The 14,462-nt window shown below is 47.6% G+C and overlaps 1 protein-coding gene across 5 annotated transcripts in view; it reads left to right on the top strand.

Annotated features, from left to right (window-relative positions):
* LOC143423151 (neural cell adhesion molecule 2) overlaps window positions 1-12,763 on the top strand; it is a 35,290-nt gene extending 22,527 nt beyond the window's left edge. For 3 of the 5 annotated variants that reach the window (XM_076894261.1, XM_076894257.1, XM_076894260.1), the window contains exons 2-9: window positions 5,696-6,040; window positions 6,273-6,587; window positions 7,321-7,472; window positions 7,567-7,711; window positions 8,134-8,427; window positions 8,637-9,026; window positions 9,521-9,838; window positions 12,183-12,763. In XM_076894261.1, the coding sequence (XP_076750376.1) occupies window positions 5,701-6,040; window positions 6,273-6,587; window positions 7,321-7,472; window positions 7,567-7,711; window positions 8,134-8,427; window positions 8,637-9,026; window positions 9,521-9,838; window positions 12,183-12,724 (2,496 nt within the window). In that variant the 5' untranslated portion in view covers window positions 5,696-5,700 and the 3' untranslated portion in view covers window positions 12,725-12,763. The remainder of the gene's footprint in view (window positions 1-5,695; window positions 6,041-6,272; window positions 6,588-7,320; window positions 7,473-7,566; window positions 7,712-8,133; window positions 8,428-8,636; window positions 9,027-9,520; window positions 9,839-12,182) is intronic. The other 2 variants (XM_076894258.1, XM_076894262.1) reach the window with 2 other exon arrangements.
* Window positions 12,764-14,462: the final 1,699 nt, after the last annotated feature.

Genomic DNA, 14,462 nt, shown 5'->3' with positions numbered 1-14,462 from the left:
TAAAATCCAATTGCGACGCCCGGGACCGGAAGAACGGGCTGCCCAGGCGTTATCCGCGGAACGTACGCGTCGATAAAAAAAATGTTTCATACCTCGGGGCGCGGGCTGACCAGGTCCCACCCTCCCATCTCCTTTTCTTTTTTACCGTCTCCCATGCCTTAAAATTAAGCTACGAAATTTATTTGTTCGCTTTCGCCATCGAGGGATATTGACCAACGGTGGTTATTCGTTCGTGCACTTCGCTGCAACGGCTCCTACTTTCAGGCATTGCCTCTTCTTGCGCTTCCGGTGCGGGGTTCGCTCTTAAAATTTTCGAATCCATTTTATTATTATCCGATATTCCACGTTAAGTCCGTCACTCTGAACGAAGCTTTTAAGGTGAGAAGGTGGGGACATGTTTCTGGAGTGAACGCTGCATCTACTGTAATAATTAAGGAACAGAAAGGCGAGAAAAAGAAGATTTCTTGTTGTTTGCGAAGATGTGTTTTTCGTTGTATCGAGGTGGTAGAAATTTTGAGGATACGATATGGGATTTTCTAGATGTTATCTTGAGATATTACAGTGGAAGTATCTTTTGAACTCGTGGAATCTTATTTGGATTCTCAATAACCGAACCATTTATATATTCTGGACATAGCTTTTCTTTTAATGATCCGTATTCAGAGTGCACTGCTAAGAACGCCTGGCTCTCCTTTAGCTTGAATTTTCGTTCGTATCACACACGCGATATTGCAAGTTTTATGAGAAAGTATGTCATGAAGCTGTAGCTTTAAACGCGATCCATTTATATAATGCAGGTTACGTACAAAATAACTGGCAACTCTACTTCGAAGGAAATTCGTGCGAGAAAGTCTGTAAAATTCAATTTTTTATTTAAAATTCCTCTTATAGTAGCCAGACGCATAAACGATATCAGTATCTATCATCGAAGTTACTTTGCCCTGCCTTGTTAAATTAATCTTTGAAGCGTAGCAGAAAATTCCATACTAATCTACGTGAAACTAAGAAAGACTAACAATTTCGAAACAGAATGTTAAGAAATAATAATTCAAGAGAGGTTTGAGTCGAGCACCGCTGCAACCCCTAAAATTCTCTTCAACCTCAGGGGTTGTTCAAATTTCGCTTATATATCGCGGCAATGACAAGGCTGCTTTTTAATTAATTATCGACTGAAACAGAGTGCATCGATATAATGATCGAATAAACATAACTTCTCGTCAGGAACTAATCAGCGCGCATCCGTGCTGTCCACGGAGTAGCCTCGAGAAGTTTCGACAGGAGCCTCGCCAAATCGAAGCCAGCGTTCGAGAGGATCACGCGGAACGTCCATCGTTCGGAACAACATATTTTATCGTTCAATTCGAGACGGTCGGAGGAAGGGTCCACCGTTCGTGGCCGCTATCCTCTATTCAGTCATTTCCATTGCCCAGGATTAGTTTGGCGGGGAAAGTTCGCGTCAGAATCGCGCACTACGATAGTGCACTCAGGATTTACGACCCTGAGGAGGAATAAATCCGCGCGGTTCAAATGGGGAGGAATAAATAACGCGGCGCTACAAATGGCCACATGCGCCGCATCCGCTGAATTTGATGCCTGTCTAACTTCGCCGGCAGATGACAAACCTGATAATGTATGACAAGCGACGTCAACGTTCTAGTAATGTCTTACTAACCTATGGATTAGTACTGATTTACCAAACGCGGAGCGTCTTAACATTCGCTGGAAAACGTAATCAAAAGTAATGTCGAAATTCGCATAAAAACGGTTCCATCACCAATGTTGCTTGGAAATATTAATAAAGGATGAACCTTTGTTTTCGAAGTAAAAGTACATTAACGTTCAACTGGATGAAAACGTTATTTACAGCGATTCTGTTCGAGCACAGACGAGATACGCAGTATAGAACGTGCTTTATACTTTTGCTCTACTTACAGCGTGCACGCTCTGCTACCGTATCTTACGTTTCATCTTATATACCCTCGATACAGTATAAATGATTCATAAGCGATTACCATATTATCGCGGCGTTTCTACGTTATTCGCATTAAAAGTAATTTGTATGTGACCAAAGTAATAGCGTTCGTCATGTGAGAGGAGCCTGAACACGAGCAATCCGCTTCGAGTTCTTCGAACGTCTACCACCGGGTAACCGCCGTCGTAGCTGCCGCTGGTTTCGACCGCAGCCAGGGGGTACGGTGTTTCTCGCGTCTACGTTGTTTTCCGCTGTATCCCCGGGATTGGGGTGTCACTATTTTGCGCGAATCGCGCTGTTTACGCGACCAAGTCTCGGAATAGGTGTTGTCGGGTGAACGATAACAATCGCGAGAGTACAGGAGAGTCGGGGCTTGGCTCGCGGAAACGTGGTTACGGGAATTCTCGCGAGAACCGCTCGTTACCAGCTGGATACGAGGGGCTCTTGTTCCTGAGGTATCGTTCGATGTGGCCTATTACGCGAACGCCTTCGAATATAGCAACGCGAAGCGTGACAGTTATTGCGATCTCGATTTTTAGAAGCTCCCGTGGAGACAGTTTCTCTTCCTGTCAAATTACCGGTTTTTCGCCAACGGCAACCCCCATTCCGGAGAACTCCTGCCGTTCGAATAAATGGTTAATGTCTGGTAAATCAGCGGCTCGACGATCGAGTTATCGATGTGACAAACGCACGAGCGCAGGCAAACGCGCCGACCGAGCGTTTACGAATTCGTCATGCGTATTTGGTTGGGTAGCAACGTTTACTTAAGGGGGTTGCGCAGAGTCGTTCCCTGATGGCGGAGCAGTATCCGACCGCGCGTCGATCCCCGGGTAATTCCCCGGGTAAAATTATTCAATGCAAACGCGAGCTCGCGTCGCGGATCGACAATGCATCGCGTTACCAGCCTCCTTGCGTGCCTGTATTAACGCGTGCATAAACAAGCCGACGTGTATGGATATGAACGGGTCGCTCGCGAGATATGCGCGAAAACGCGAACAGTCAATGCGGGTGGATCTTATGCAAATGCTAATCAATCTTATTGGAACCATGGAAACGTTGAGCGGAATTAGTTAAGTTATTCAGAATGATATACACTTGTCGTTTCACTGTCTACGTACAACATATCTACGAATGGTTTTGAAATTTCCGAAAATTCTCTATTCTAAAGTTAGCGCGGAAGAAAGAAAGTTGAAATAGTTTCTATGTTACTTTGTACAGGTTTACACGTTCCTGCGTGATCGAACCCCTTTTTGGCATCGAGTATCCTTCAGTTTACACTTCTTCGAAGAAGCCTCGCACATTTTTCATCCCTCTTTGAACGAATTACGAGTAAATTGATTGATAAAAAGCAATCTCGGCACGATGATTATTTTTGAACATAGATAATTTAGTTTATCGATCCGATTGGATTGGTCGACAGCGTTAGGAATTATTTAGCATTCGGCGATGTTATATATTCGAGCAGACAATATTACGCGGTAGCGTGGCTAACAGGTGTTTGTTTTGTTCGAGCGAGGATTATACTGGATCCAATAATTGGATATCTTGCGTTCCGTGTTGTCTGCAGATGATATTCTAGTTTGCCGAGTTTGTTAAAGGCCGATTCGAGATATAAATGTAACAAGCTGTAATTCATAAGCGGCCGTGACAGTTCGCCGGTAATAAACGGTTCTAATCATTCAGAGGGGCGCATTATAGTGACGCTTGATTCAAAGGCTGGTATTCGAGAGGCTCGTGGAACAATTGGCATGACGTTTGATTAATGTTCGAGTATTTCGACGCGATGCTTATTGTCCGCGTGATAAATTAATTTCAAGACATAAACTAGAAAGTTAATTAGCAAAAGAGTTCATTCATATCTTCCCCATCGAAGGTGGAACGGTCTAAACAAGATTTACAAATTCCAATCGATTTCCTACGGTTTTTACGCCCCTCAAGAGGGAAGTTTAATCGAACTCGAGTAATTGATTACGCGTTAAAAGCCATTTAACAAGTGATAACTGTCTGACAATATCGTCAAGGAAGAGGCTATCGCGTAGTATCGCAATTTGGTTGACGAGACGATCCCGTTTCCCGTAGCGCGGTCCTTTATGACGCGATTTTTGATCGAAACCGATGCCTACCGTTTAAATTCTCGCCAGAGGGCTCCCATGGTACGCGTTCCAACGTTTCATCGTCCGTAAATTTGATGACTTCCGGGGCACGTCCCGCGATACGCGGTATTCCGGTGGCCGGTGAATTTTTGCGAAACTTTTATCGTTTACGCTATGCCCGCGGGAATCCTTGCCCGGGAACGGAATACGGGATGGCCTGGTGTTTGTCGAGGGGAGATTGGAATTCCAATCGATCGTGAAGCTTTATAGACCTCCTTATAGTTAGTCCGGGAATAATTCGAGCTGTATATCGATCAGTTCGATTCGTCGAAGCTCCTCCTGTGTCTTTACACGCGAGATTCGCTTCGTTTCATCGTTCTATTCTTCCCAGCAGCGAATCCAGGGTATACTCCGTCTATGCCATAAGTTCAACTCCACCTCGAGTATCACTCGACGATGTCCGCTTTCTTACTCTATCCCCGGGTGTCGCGCATCGTGCTCGGTTCCGCGAATCGGAGTAAACGAGTAACGAGAAAAAGCGACGGACATTCATGCGGCAAATCGATAGGGTCGCGCGTGATTAATCTCCGGCGCGAGCAGCGAAGGGCAATTTCCCGAGCTGCCGTTGTATCTAAGGTCGAGGAGAAAAAGGATAACGAGGTTAGAGTGCGGCTGGTCGCGAGGGGGGCACGGGCGGTCAGGTGGCAGGACGATTGATGAGGTGGCTATGAAAGCCAATAAAATCGCGACGCCGCGCGGCTACTGGCCGTGGACCATGGTCATAAATCGGCAAGTAGACCGATTAATTGACCACCGCCTTGCTTCTGCGCCCGTCCCATCGTCGGACCGTTGCGCCATCGTACGCGTCGCTGCTACGAACTTTTGTTCCCTGCGCTTCGGCCAATTTGCAGTAACTCGGCTACCACGGCCAGTGACTGACTAAACTGGAAATTTGCGGTTGCGGGAAAGAAAATATACGGGATCCGGGCGAGTTGCGGTGGCCCGGGCCTCAGGTACACCGCGCCTCCTGTTCGGGACCGGAATTAGGAAGAAAATCTATGTAGCGGTAATGGCTGGCGCGCTACCACCGGACGCGACCGGAAGATAGCTTCAATTGCTCGTCTGTTTTTCCTCCGTCGGAGGTAAAGTGGGTTACGTGGGTCGTGATACGTCACGTCTCGATATCGCATGATCCAAGCGTAAAAAGAATTTTAATTGTAACGAGAAACGTCGTCCCTTTCCGTATCCCTCTTGGTGTAACGGACGATAAACGAGAAAAGTCAAATTGTCTTTTAATTTCGGTAAGAACAATATTATGAGAAGATCCCTTGTTGAAGCCCCTCGCGGTGTCAAGTAGAAAATTGCCGGCAGACAGAGAACGATGGAAGGAAAGGGAATGAATGAAAGAGGGTCGCGAAAATCTGATAGTGTACCAAGGCAGGGATTAAAGTAAACCAGAAAGAACCGTGGCTGGTCTGAACGCGTGGTCATAGCGCGGAGGCGTTGAGACGGTGCCGTCGCAAAGGATCCGTCAGACATTCAGACGGCGCTCGAGGCCTTTGAAGTGGCCATTCTCCATGTGCACTCCGTGGGGTGGCTGATAACCCTGTTGTTTCACGGCATTTTTCAGTCCCGATGCTGAAAGTGTCGGCGGTGGCCGGTTTCAAAGCTCAAATACCTTGCGACATCGATCCAGCGAACGCCGGCGAGGTGGTGAGCATGGTTTTTTGGTACAAAGGCGAGAAGGACGGCGAGCCGATATATAGCCTGGACGCTCGCGGGAAATCGATAGCCGAGGCGTCCCTTTGGTCAGATCCGTACGTATTCGGGAAAAGGGCGACTATGAGGATAAACGTGGAACCCGCGAAATTGGTGATCGATCCCTTGGAGGCGGCCGACGCGGGGGTGTACAGGTGCAGGGTGGATTACAGGAATAGCCCGACAAGGAATCAGAAGGTTAACCTCACGGTGATAGGTGAGTGTGTGTATCTTCGTTTTCTTCCTCTTCCTCTTCCTCTTTCTCGCTGCGATGATCAACTGCGGTGATTAATTGCTTTCCCTCATTCTTATTCGATTTCGTACTGTGTTCATTGAGATATTCACAATTGGAGATCTGTAAACGCACGTCAGCGAAATTATTGAATAGATTTGAAAAAGAACGCGTCCACCTTGCACGATTTACATGTACGAATCCACTGTTACGGCAGTGCCACCGAACAAGCCAGTGATTTACACCAGCGACGGCAGGAGTTTGGAGAAGGTGTCGCAGCCTTTCAACGAGGGCAGCCAGTTGTCCTTATTATGCGAGGTGATCGGTGGTTCGCCACCGCCGAGGGTCACGTGGCATTTCGAGGGGAAATTGTTAGACGACACGTACACGCTGGAGCACGGGGACATCACGATAAATCGTCTCGATATTTCGAACGTCACCAGGGAGTTCCTCCGCGCCAGGCTAATTTGCCGGGCGAAGAACACGCATCTTGTGCCTCCTCTCGGCTCCGACATTATTTTGGATGTTAATCGTAAGTAAGAAACTGTTCACGAACTTGTTAATTGCCGCGCCGAATGTTTGCTTCTCGTTAAGGACTATATGTTCATTTTGCGAAGCCGTTGGTCGTTTTCACCGGGCATTAATAAACTGACACGTTTACGTAAACATGGCGATACGGAAAGACAAATATATCGGGTGCGCGCGTGGTAAAGTCGAGGTTGCTAGCGCCGCGGACGGTCTTCCCAACAGCTCGGGTGAGATGTTCCGAATTAGGGTAGTCGCGTAACGATGCGCTGAGAAATTTATTCGAACGAGAACGAATCGGTTGTTTTATGAGGAGGAAAAAATCGTTTCCGAAGATAAGGTCCTTGGTTAGATGATTCTGGGTAAAGTTTTCGGGAGGAAAGTTGCAACGAAGTTTATGTAGCGTGAGATTAAAAGACGATGGCGCTGGGGCAATGAATATTCGCATACGTAAACATTATTTCATTTCGGAGAATCGAGTGTATGTGACCTCTCTCGTTTAAATAACGAGGACAATTTAATTATTCAGAAATACTGTTACAGCGTAGCACGTTTATACTTAGATAAATACACCGATGCCGTAACATTTTATTGCTCGCGAGACTGTTTCGAAATAAGCTATACAGCTTATCGAAACGGCAATTCCATCGGAATCGAATAAGAAGCATATTCTTCGGCCGAAATTGAACTGTGATAAACATCGTTTCCGTATCGATTGAACGACTTCCTCCGGGTTTCAGTGAAACCGTTGGTGGTGAACGTAACGAACAAACGGTCGCACTTGTCGGCGCTAAGGACGTACGAGATCGAGTGCGTCAGTTCTGGCTCGAGACCGGAAGCTGTGATCACCTGGTGGAAGGGGAGCCACCAGGTCATACACATGGCTAGAAATGTGAGTATAACATTTTTGAATGTACGCTCGTCACGTTCGTTCGCGACTGGCACGCGGTGGGCAAACGCGAGTTTCGATTTTGAGTTCTTCGTAGTTTGTAGATAGTCCAAACATCACAAGAAGCGTGCTTAGTTACGTGGCGATCATGGAGGACAACGGGAAGAGTCTGACCTGCCGGGCGGAGAACCCAGTGGTGCGCGATAGCGCTCTGGAGGACAGATGGCAGCTTCTGATTTACTGTGAGCGAAGTGAAATTTTTCTTCGAATAGATTTCACGTTCTTTTCCTGTTAATTCTGCTTACAAAATGTAAAAAGAAATTATCCGTCAACTGGAAGCTTCAAAATTGTTTACGGATAATTTTAGGTGATAAACGCTTCTCGCTTGCTTTCGAATCGGGCGTCTTTTAAAATATCTTTTAAAATATATAGAGAAATGAATCAGAGGGAGAGTGGAAGTTAAATTATTCAAATATTGGTGGTAGCTCTGCCTCTCTAATGGCGGTAATACCGAGTCTATTGCATTCGCTTAAATTATTTCTACATTTTATCGGCGTTCCCATCCCCGTTCTCCAATAATGGCGGCAATACCGATTCCGGCGCATTCGCTTAAATTACTTCCACGGTTAGCCTCGCATTGATTTATCGGACGTAAAATTCGCAGACGCGCCTATAGTGAGCATCAAGCTAGGCTCGAGTCTGAAAGCGGACGACATAAACGAGGGCGACGACGTCTATTTCGAATGCAACGTTCATGCGAATCCGGAGGCGTACAAACTGGTATGGTACAAAGACGGCAAGGAGCTGCATCAGAACGCGACTGCTCGAATTTTTCTCCCAAGCGGGCAATCTCTGGTTTTGCGAAGCGTGACCAGAAATTCTGCGGGCGAATATTCTTGCATGGCAGCCAATGTCGAGGGGAAATCCACCAGTAGACCGGTAATGTTGGATATAATGTGTGAGTAAAATTATACGCAATTTTTAACCTACCGCGTTCGGTTGTAAAGCTGGAAGGACTGAATTGATACCCGTGGCGAACGACAAATTCGAATGTTTCACGAGAATTTCCTATTCCTCTCGCGGAATCGCAAGATCGCACTCATAATCGAAAAGAAAAGGGGTCGCGTTTAGATGGGACGCTCGAGCCGTGCCTTGTCGCACTTTCAGACGCGCCGATCTGCAAGGACGGCTCCTCCACCCAAGTGGTAGGCGCCTTGAAGCACGAGACGATCTCGCTGGTCTGCGGTGTACAATCGAAACCGCCGCCCATCACTTTCCACTGGACGTTCAACAATTCCGGCGAGCTGATGAACGTGCCTGCTGACAGATTCACGCAGGTGAAGCCCCTCAGCCTGATCACCAATCATTGGCACGGGTCCAGGCTGAATTACACGCCTGCGACCGATATGGACTACGGGACGGTCGCCTGCTGGGCGAAGAACCGGATAGGCGTCCAGAAGACGCCGTGCCTCTTCCAGATCATCATCGCCGGGAAACCGTATCCCCTGCAGAACTGCACGGCCGTCCAATCGACTGGCCCGTACGCGTATCGATTGGGTAAGTGAGATCGGCACGCCCACCTTCGCATTTAAATACCGGCGGCTGCGCCATCACGATCGGCTGTCGCGTACGAACGATACCGGATCACGTTCGACAGCCTCGCGGCGAGTTCAACAGCTTCTTTCCCAGCGTCCTCCCTCGGCGGCAGACAAGGCGTTCGCTCGTGCGTGAAAACGATCGTGAAATTACGCGACCCCTTTGGGGATCGATCGTCGCACGCTTCGAGGAGCCCCCGGTTTTTCGTTACCGAAAAGCGACACCGGAGATGGGATGTTCGACGCTGTTTCCTCGCCGTTCACCCGCTCGATGCGCGTCGAACGTTGTTAACCTGCTGTCCGTTAAATTACGTTCTCTAGCGTTTCTCTGTCCGTGTATTTTCGTCCCTCTTTTCTTTCGTCACGAACGTTCTCTTTCTATGAAATTCCATCCGTTCCTCCGTGAAATGGACAGCGTCATCCAATAATTTGTCCCCGCGTTCTGCCACGAAACAGGTCACGAGGACTTTAAAGCCACCGACTCGAGGGACGCGGACTGGCTGATCGTCAGATGCGCCGAAGGATTTGACGGCGGTTTGCCCTTAACTAATTACGAACTCGAGGTGTATAGCGAGGAGAATGTTTATCACGTCAATACCATCTACCTGAACCACACAGAGAGATCCAGTTCGTTCGGCCCGGTTTTTGAGGTTCCCGGTTTGGAGCCGGGTCGTAAATACAGGCTCCATTTGTACGCTGTCAATGCTAAGGGACGGAGCGATCCTGTCGTCCTTGAACCGGTCACGCTCAAAGCAGTCGCTATGTATACCACCGGTGAGTTCTACGAATATACTTCGTACCTATCGACGGGGATATCGTCGAGTTCTTGAAGCATGGGAACTTGTTCGTTGCACGCTTTACTTTGCATACAATTAGCACACCTTTCGAAACATTTAGACGCACGCTAATTAATAATTTACAATTCGCAACTAGTCAGATAGAGCAACGTTTGGTGTCTAATTATTTCGTTTCTCGTCAATTCGAGAGTAATACTCTCTCTCTCTCTCGGTCGTTAAAGCGATCGCAAAGCCCCAAAGAACCGACGCCACAGTCATACTCGAGGCGGAAACGGGGCGGCTGGGCATGATCGAGGTCCTTTGGCCAAAGGGTAACGCGTTCTCGACATTCGTTACGCGTCTCGATTACCCGGAATTGTATCGCGAGTTCAACGACCCATGACACAGCGCCTTGGTGCCCGCGTTCATGGACGCAATTATACCCGTATTCGCGATAATTTCAAGCTCTCTTTCCCCGTGCCGCTTTACTCCTTCGGTTGGGCACGTTTCTTCGTATCCTCCTTTTCCGCGGAGGCTGAATTAAAATCCCATAAAGAGCGAGTCCCTTTCCTCGCTGCTGTCTCATTCGGGGCGCATTTATCGCCTTTAATTTCCATCCTCATGCTTTATTCATGCCGGTCTGTGGACGATTTCGCCTCTGTGTGGGAACGTTCGCGCGCCACCACCGCCTGGCTCGCGTGCACGTACACGCGCCCTTGTCCCGGGCACGTTCGCAACACGGGCTCATCTTGGATCTCGGTTGTATACGTTCCACTGATAATGCGGAGCTGTCCTGGACCACCTCCAACCCTCCCAACCCCAACCTACGCGAACCTCTTCGAATCCGTTTCAACCGGTTCCTCCGAGTCCCTGTCATTTCCTGCTAACGCGTCCCTATAAGGACCGTGGGATTACAATTTTATAAACGATTGCCTTCGATCAACTAAATTTATCCCATTACTTCGTTTCAATTCTTTTTCTTTTATTTTTTCATTAGAAAGGCGTCGTCGAAATTGGATTTAATCGTCCGGTTTTCAGGATTTTTATAAATTCAGCTTTTCATTGATAAGGTTGTGCCCGCGAGGAACTGTACGTGGTACGCGTGGGTACACGTTCTGAAACAATTCCTCTGGAGGAACGTAGAAACGATCTTATCCTCCAACGTCGCCCGTTTCTTCCATAATTATGTTTAAAGTTGGTCCGTTGTATCAGGAAGTATTTACCCTGATTACAAATTGGCTGTAAACGTAAGCTGTAGAGGAATCGAATTATCCAGGTATATGTTTGCCTCGGAATGGATACGTAGCCATCCGCGTCGGTGTAGACCGAAGGAGCGGGGCGTGTACATGCGAAACGTTCGTTGGCTAACGAACCAAAGCGCTTTCTGAATGCCAAAGAGCTTGGCCATCGTCGTCAGTGGTCTGCTCTAGCCCCTTTCGTTCTTAATCTTTGCTGCCGGAAGTTCTTTACGTTTCCTTCGTGATCCAATAAATAGAGGCAGACGAGGATCTCGTTTGCCGGACACGTCTGGAACGCCTTCCTCCAGACGACGTTATCGTTCCCGATTCGAATGTTCGCCTCGAATCAAGACTGGCCGAGACGCAGACAAATTGGCATGTTGCTATTTTTACCGCAAAGACGCGAAGGTATGCGATGCGCTTAATACAGCGACAGATTAAATAGCATGCATGATTTCCGTGTACTTTGTCGTTGCAAGTTCATTTCTATTATTTCCATGGATATCATTTTATCAACATTACAGATAACACACTAGTAGAGACGAGATCAATTAGAATACGTAGATCTATTCAATAAATTTCGTATCCATTTGCAATATACTTTCTTCTATCGCTACAAACTATCATCGAAAAAAAGAAAAAAAAAAAAATAAAGACAATCCTCGTATCGTTTCAATTCGAATCGACGAGCCCTTCGGACGAGCTCCACGGTTAATTAAATCATCGTGGTTCCATTACAAAATTCACCGGGGGCCGGTGAAACGAGTCTTAATTACGTTTCTAATTGCGCGAGCGTAGCCGCGGCACGTCGCGATGAAATTTCGCGACTGTTCAATAACGAAAATTCAATTACCGCGCGAACTTAAAAGCCACGGTTATACGCGGGGCCAGCGATCGGGCAGCGAAAACGGGGACACCGGGGACAGCCCCGTCGGTTCCACGCGGCGCACGTTAACGGCCGTCAGCAATTTTAAAAGGCTCGTTAGAACCGAGCCGCTGATAACGAGTGCCAGCACGTGGCCCCTCGAACGGGGGAAAACCTCGGACCGTCGAGATCCCGGTAACGATTGTCTTCGCGTCGGTCACGTTTCCTTTTGTCCTTAGATCGCGGTACGTCCGACGACGGCATGGACTACAGCCTGCTGGTCGCCTGTTTCGCCGGCAGCGTCACGGCCGTCTGCATTCTGATATTCGGGATAACGGTGACCCTCTACCGTCGCAGCCATCCGATGCAACCGTTGAAGGCGCACACGAAAGTGGTCCAGTACGGGAACAAAGACGACAGAGTGGCGATAGCGCCGTTGAACAAAGAGTCGAGGGCCGAGATCAAGGGACAAATGGCGAACGATACGGCGGACGACGACCCGGACGTGATCCCAAGCAAGATGGAGAACAGGCCGGATATCTTCGAGCCGAAATACGAGACCGTCAAGTCCGAGAGGACGAAGGATCTCAGTCATCTCGAGGAACTCGATTATCCGTCACCGTCTCCGAAGCTGCACACAAAGGACTCGTGGATCTATCCGAACGGCTACGTCGAGAAGGTGGAGAAAAGCCTGAGCCCGCTAAGACCTAGCACGCTTCCGGTCCACCGTAGCCACGATATTTACACGAGAAGTTCGCGCGTCCAAGAAAGCTGTATATAGACGCTCGTGGTGGTCCCCTGGCGACCAGTGCTACGGCGATTCACCTTGGTTAAAGTCGATCCTCGGCTACTCGTTCATCGGAACTGGTCGCGCGAACGTGTTAGATTTAACGCCGATTGGATGATGGTCGGTTGGTGGTTGTTTGTTGGATCCTGATTGTTCAGCTAGCTTCTCGAATCGTTTTCGATGCGTTTGGTAACGATTCGGGAGGTGATCATGATGTGTCTGAGATTTCGAAGAGTACAATGCGAACTGTTGGATGAGATCTTGTTGGTTCTCCGTTCCAGTAACGGTGTTAACGGATGGATGCGCCTCGGTTTAGCGTGCCATCGCGAAACTACTGTCGATTCATGCCAAAAGCGTCGGAATATGATAAATGACGTTTGTAAATAGACAATAAGTATCGTTAAGATTCCTGCCCTAACAGTCGAAGTCTTGCTCTTATTTTTCACCTAGACTATAATTAATCGTAAATATGAATGTGAAAAGGGATGGATAGGGACGATGCGGAGCGTTCACGGTCGCCGTGGCAATTGTACATAGACAATAAATGTCCTTCCTTGAATGTTCGTCTCCCAGCCGGAAGCTTCCTGTACTCCCGATCACATCGTCGGTACTGTGGTTTCGTGTTGAACATTGTTTCGTCGGAATACTTGGTGTAACTGTGAGAGGATGACCGCGTCTCGTTTACGGCCGCGTAGACGCTTGTTCGATCGATCGATCGAACCTTTTAACGAGCATGTAAACGTTTGTATATATGGATAATAAACTTCGTTGTTTAATAACTTGGAACGAAATTTGCTGGTTCCTTAGGTGCGCGACGATGGAATATAGGTGAGTAATAGCGTCTGTACGGTTTGATATCTTCTTTTCCCCAGAAATTTAGCAATTCCACGATTGGCGAAGTTTATATTTCTGACGAGTACTAAAATATGCGTTGAATGGAAAAAAAAAGAAGAGAAACACTGTACGCAAACGCATGTCCCTTATTACAATTTAAAAAAGTAGTTTCCCTTTTTCAGGTTTTCGATTATCCCCCTGCCAAATCGTATTCATGTAAAAGTATATGAGGCGCTACCGAAAAGTTCGTGAAATTCATGAATAAATAAAATTGCATCTTATTCACCGCTGTTACCTTCGCGGTTCTCTTGGAAGCGAACGTACCGATCCCAACGTTTCTGCCACAAATGAAATGCATCCCGGTACTCCATTTCACCGGATACGTTTAGCACAGCCGCGATGCAGCTTCAGCCGCCTCTGTTGTGCGAAATTTTCGCCGTTTCGGCTTGATTTTCATCCCACGAAGGAGAAAGAAGTCGCGTGAAACTAAGTCGGGCGAGGGTGATGGATAAGGAGCAGCTGTCGTGTTGTTTCTGCTCCAAAAATGCTGCGCGACGAAGGCGACGTGTGCTTTCGCGTTACGTATCACGATGAAACATCCAATTGGAGATGTGCTCTTTCTTTCGACAATATACATTCACAGTCATCGCGAGATAATCCCATAAGATTAGACGATTTGTCAAAATAGCATTTGAGGAATTAGTGACATCTCACATCATTTGAGACGATTTGTCGATCGATTTTCAATCGATTCTAGAACATTTCGAAACCAGTTCAAGTATTATTACTAGCCTTCCTTATCATTTTGAATGTTTCACGGCGAACGATGCCAACCTTCCATATCGATCGCCGCGAAATTCCAACATACAGTTGCGTCAACATTTGAGTTCTCGCGTTC

The sequence above is a fragment of the Xylocopa sonorina genome, chromosome 4, assembly GCF_050948175.1.
Source record: "Xylocopa sonorina isolate GNS202 chromosome 4, iyXylSono1_principal, whole genome shotgun sequence".
NCBI lineage: Eukaryota > Metazoa > Arthropoda > Insecta > Hymenoptera > Apidae > Xylocopa > Xylocopa sonorina.
This window is presented reverse-complemented; position numbering and strand designations above follow the sequence as displayed.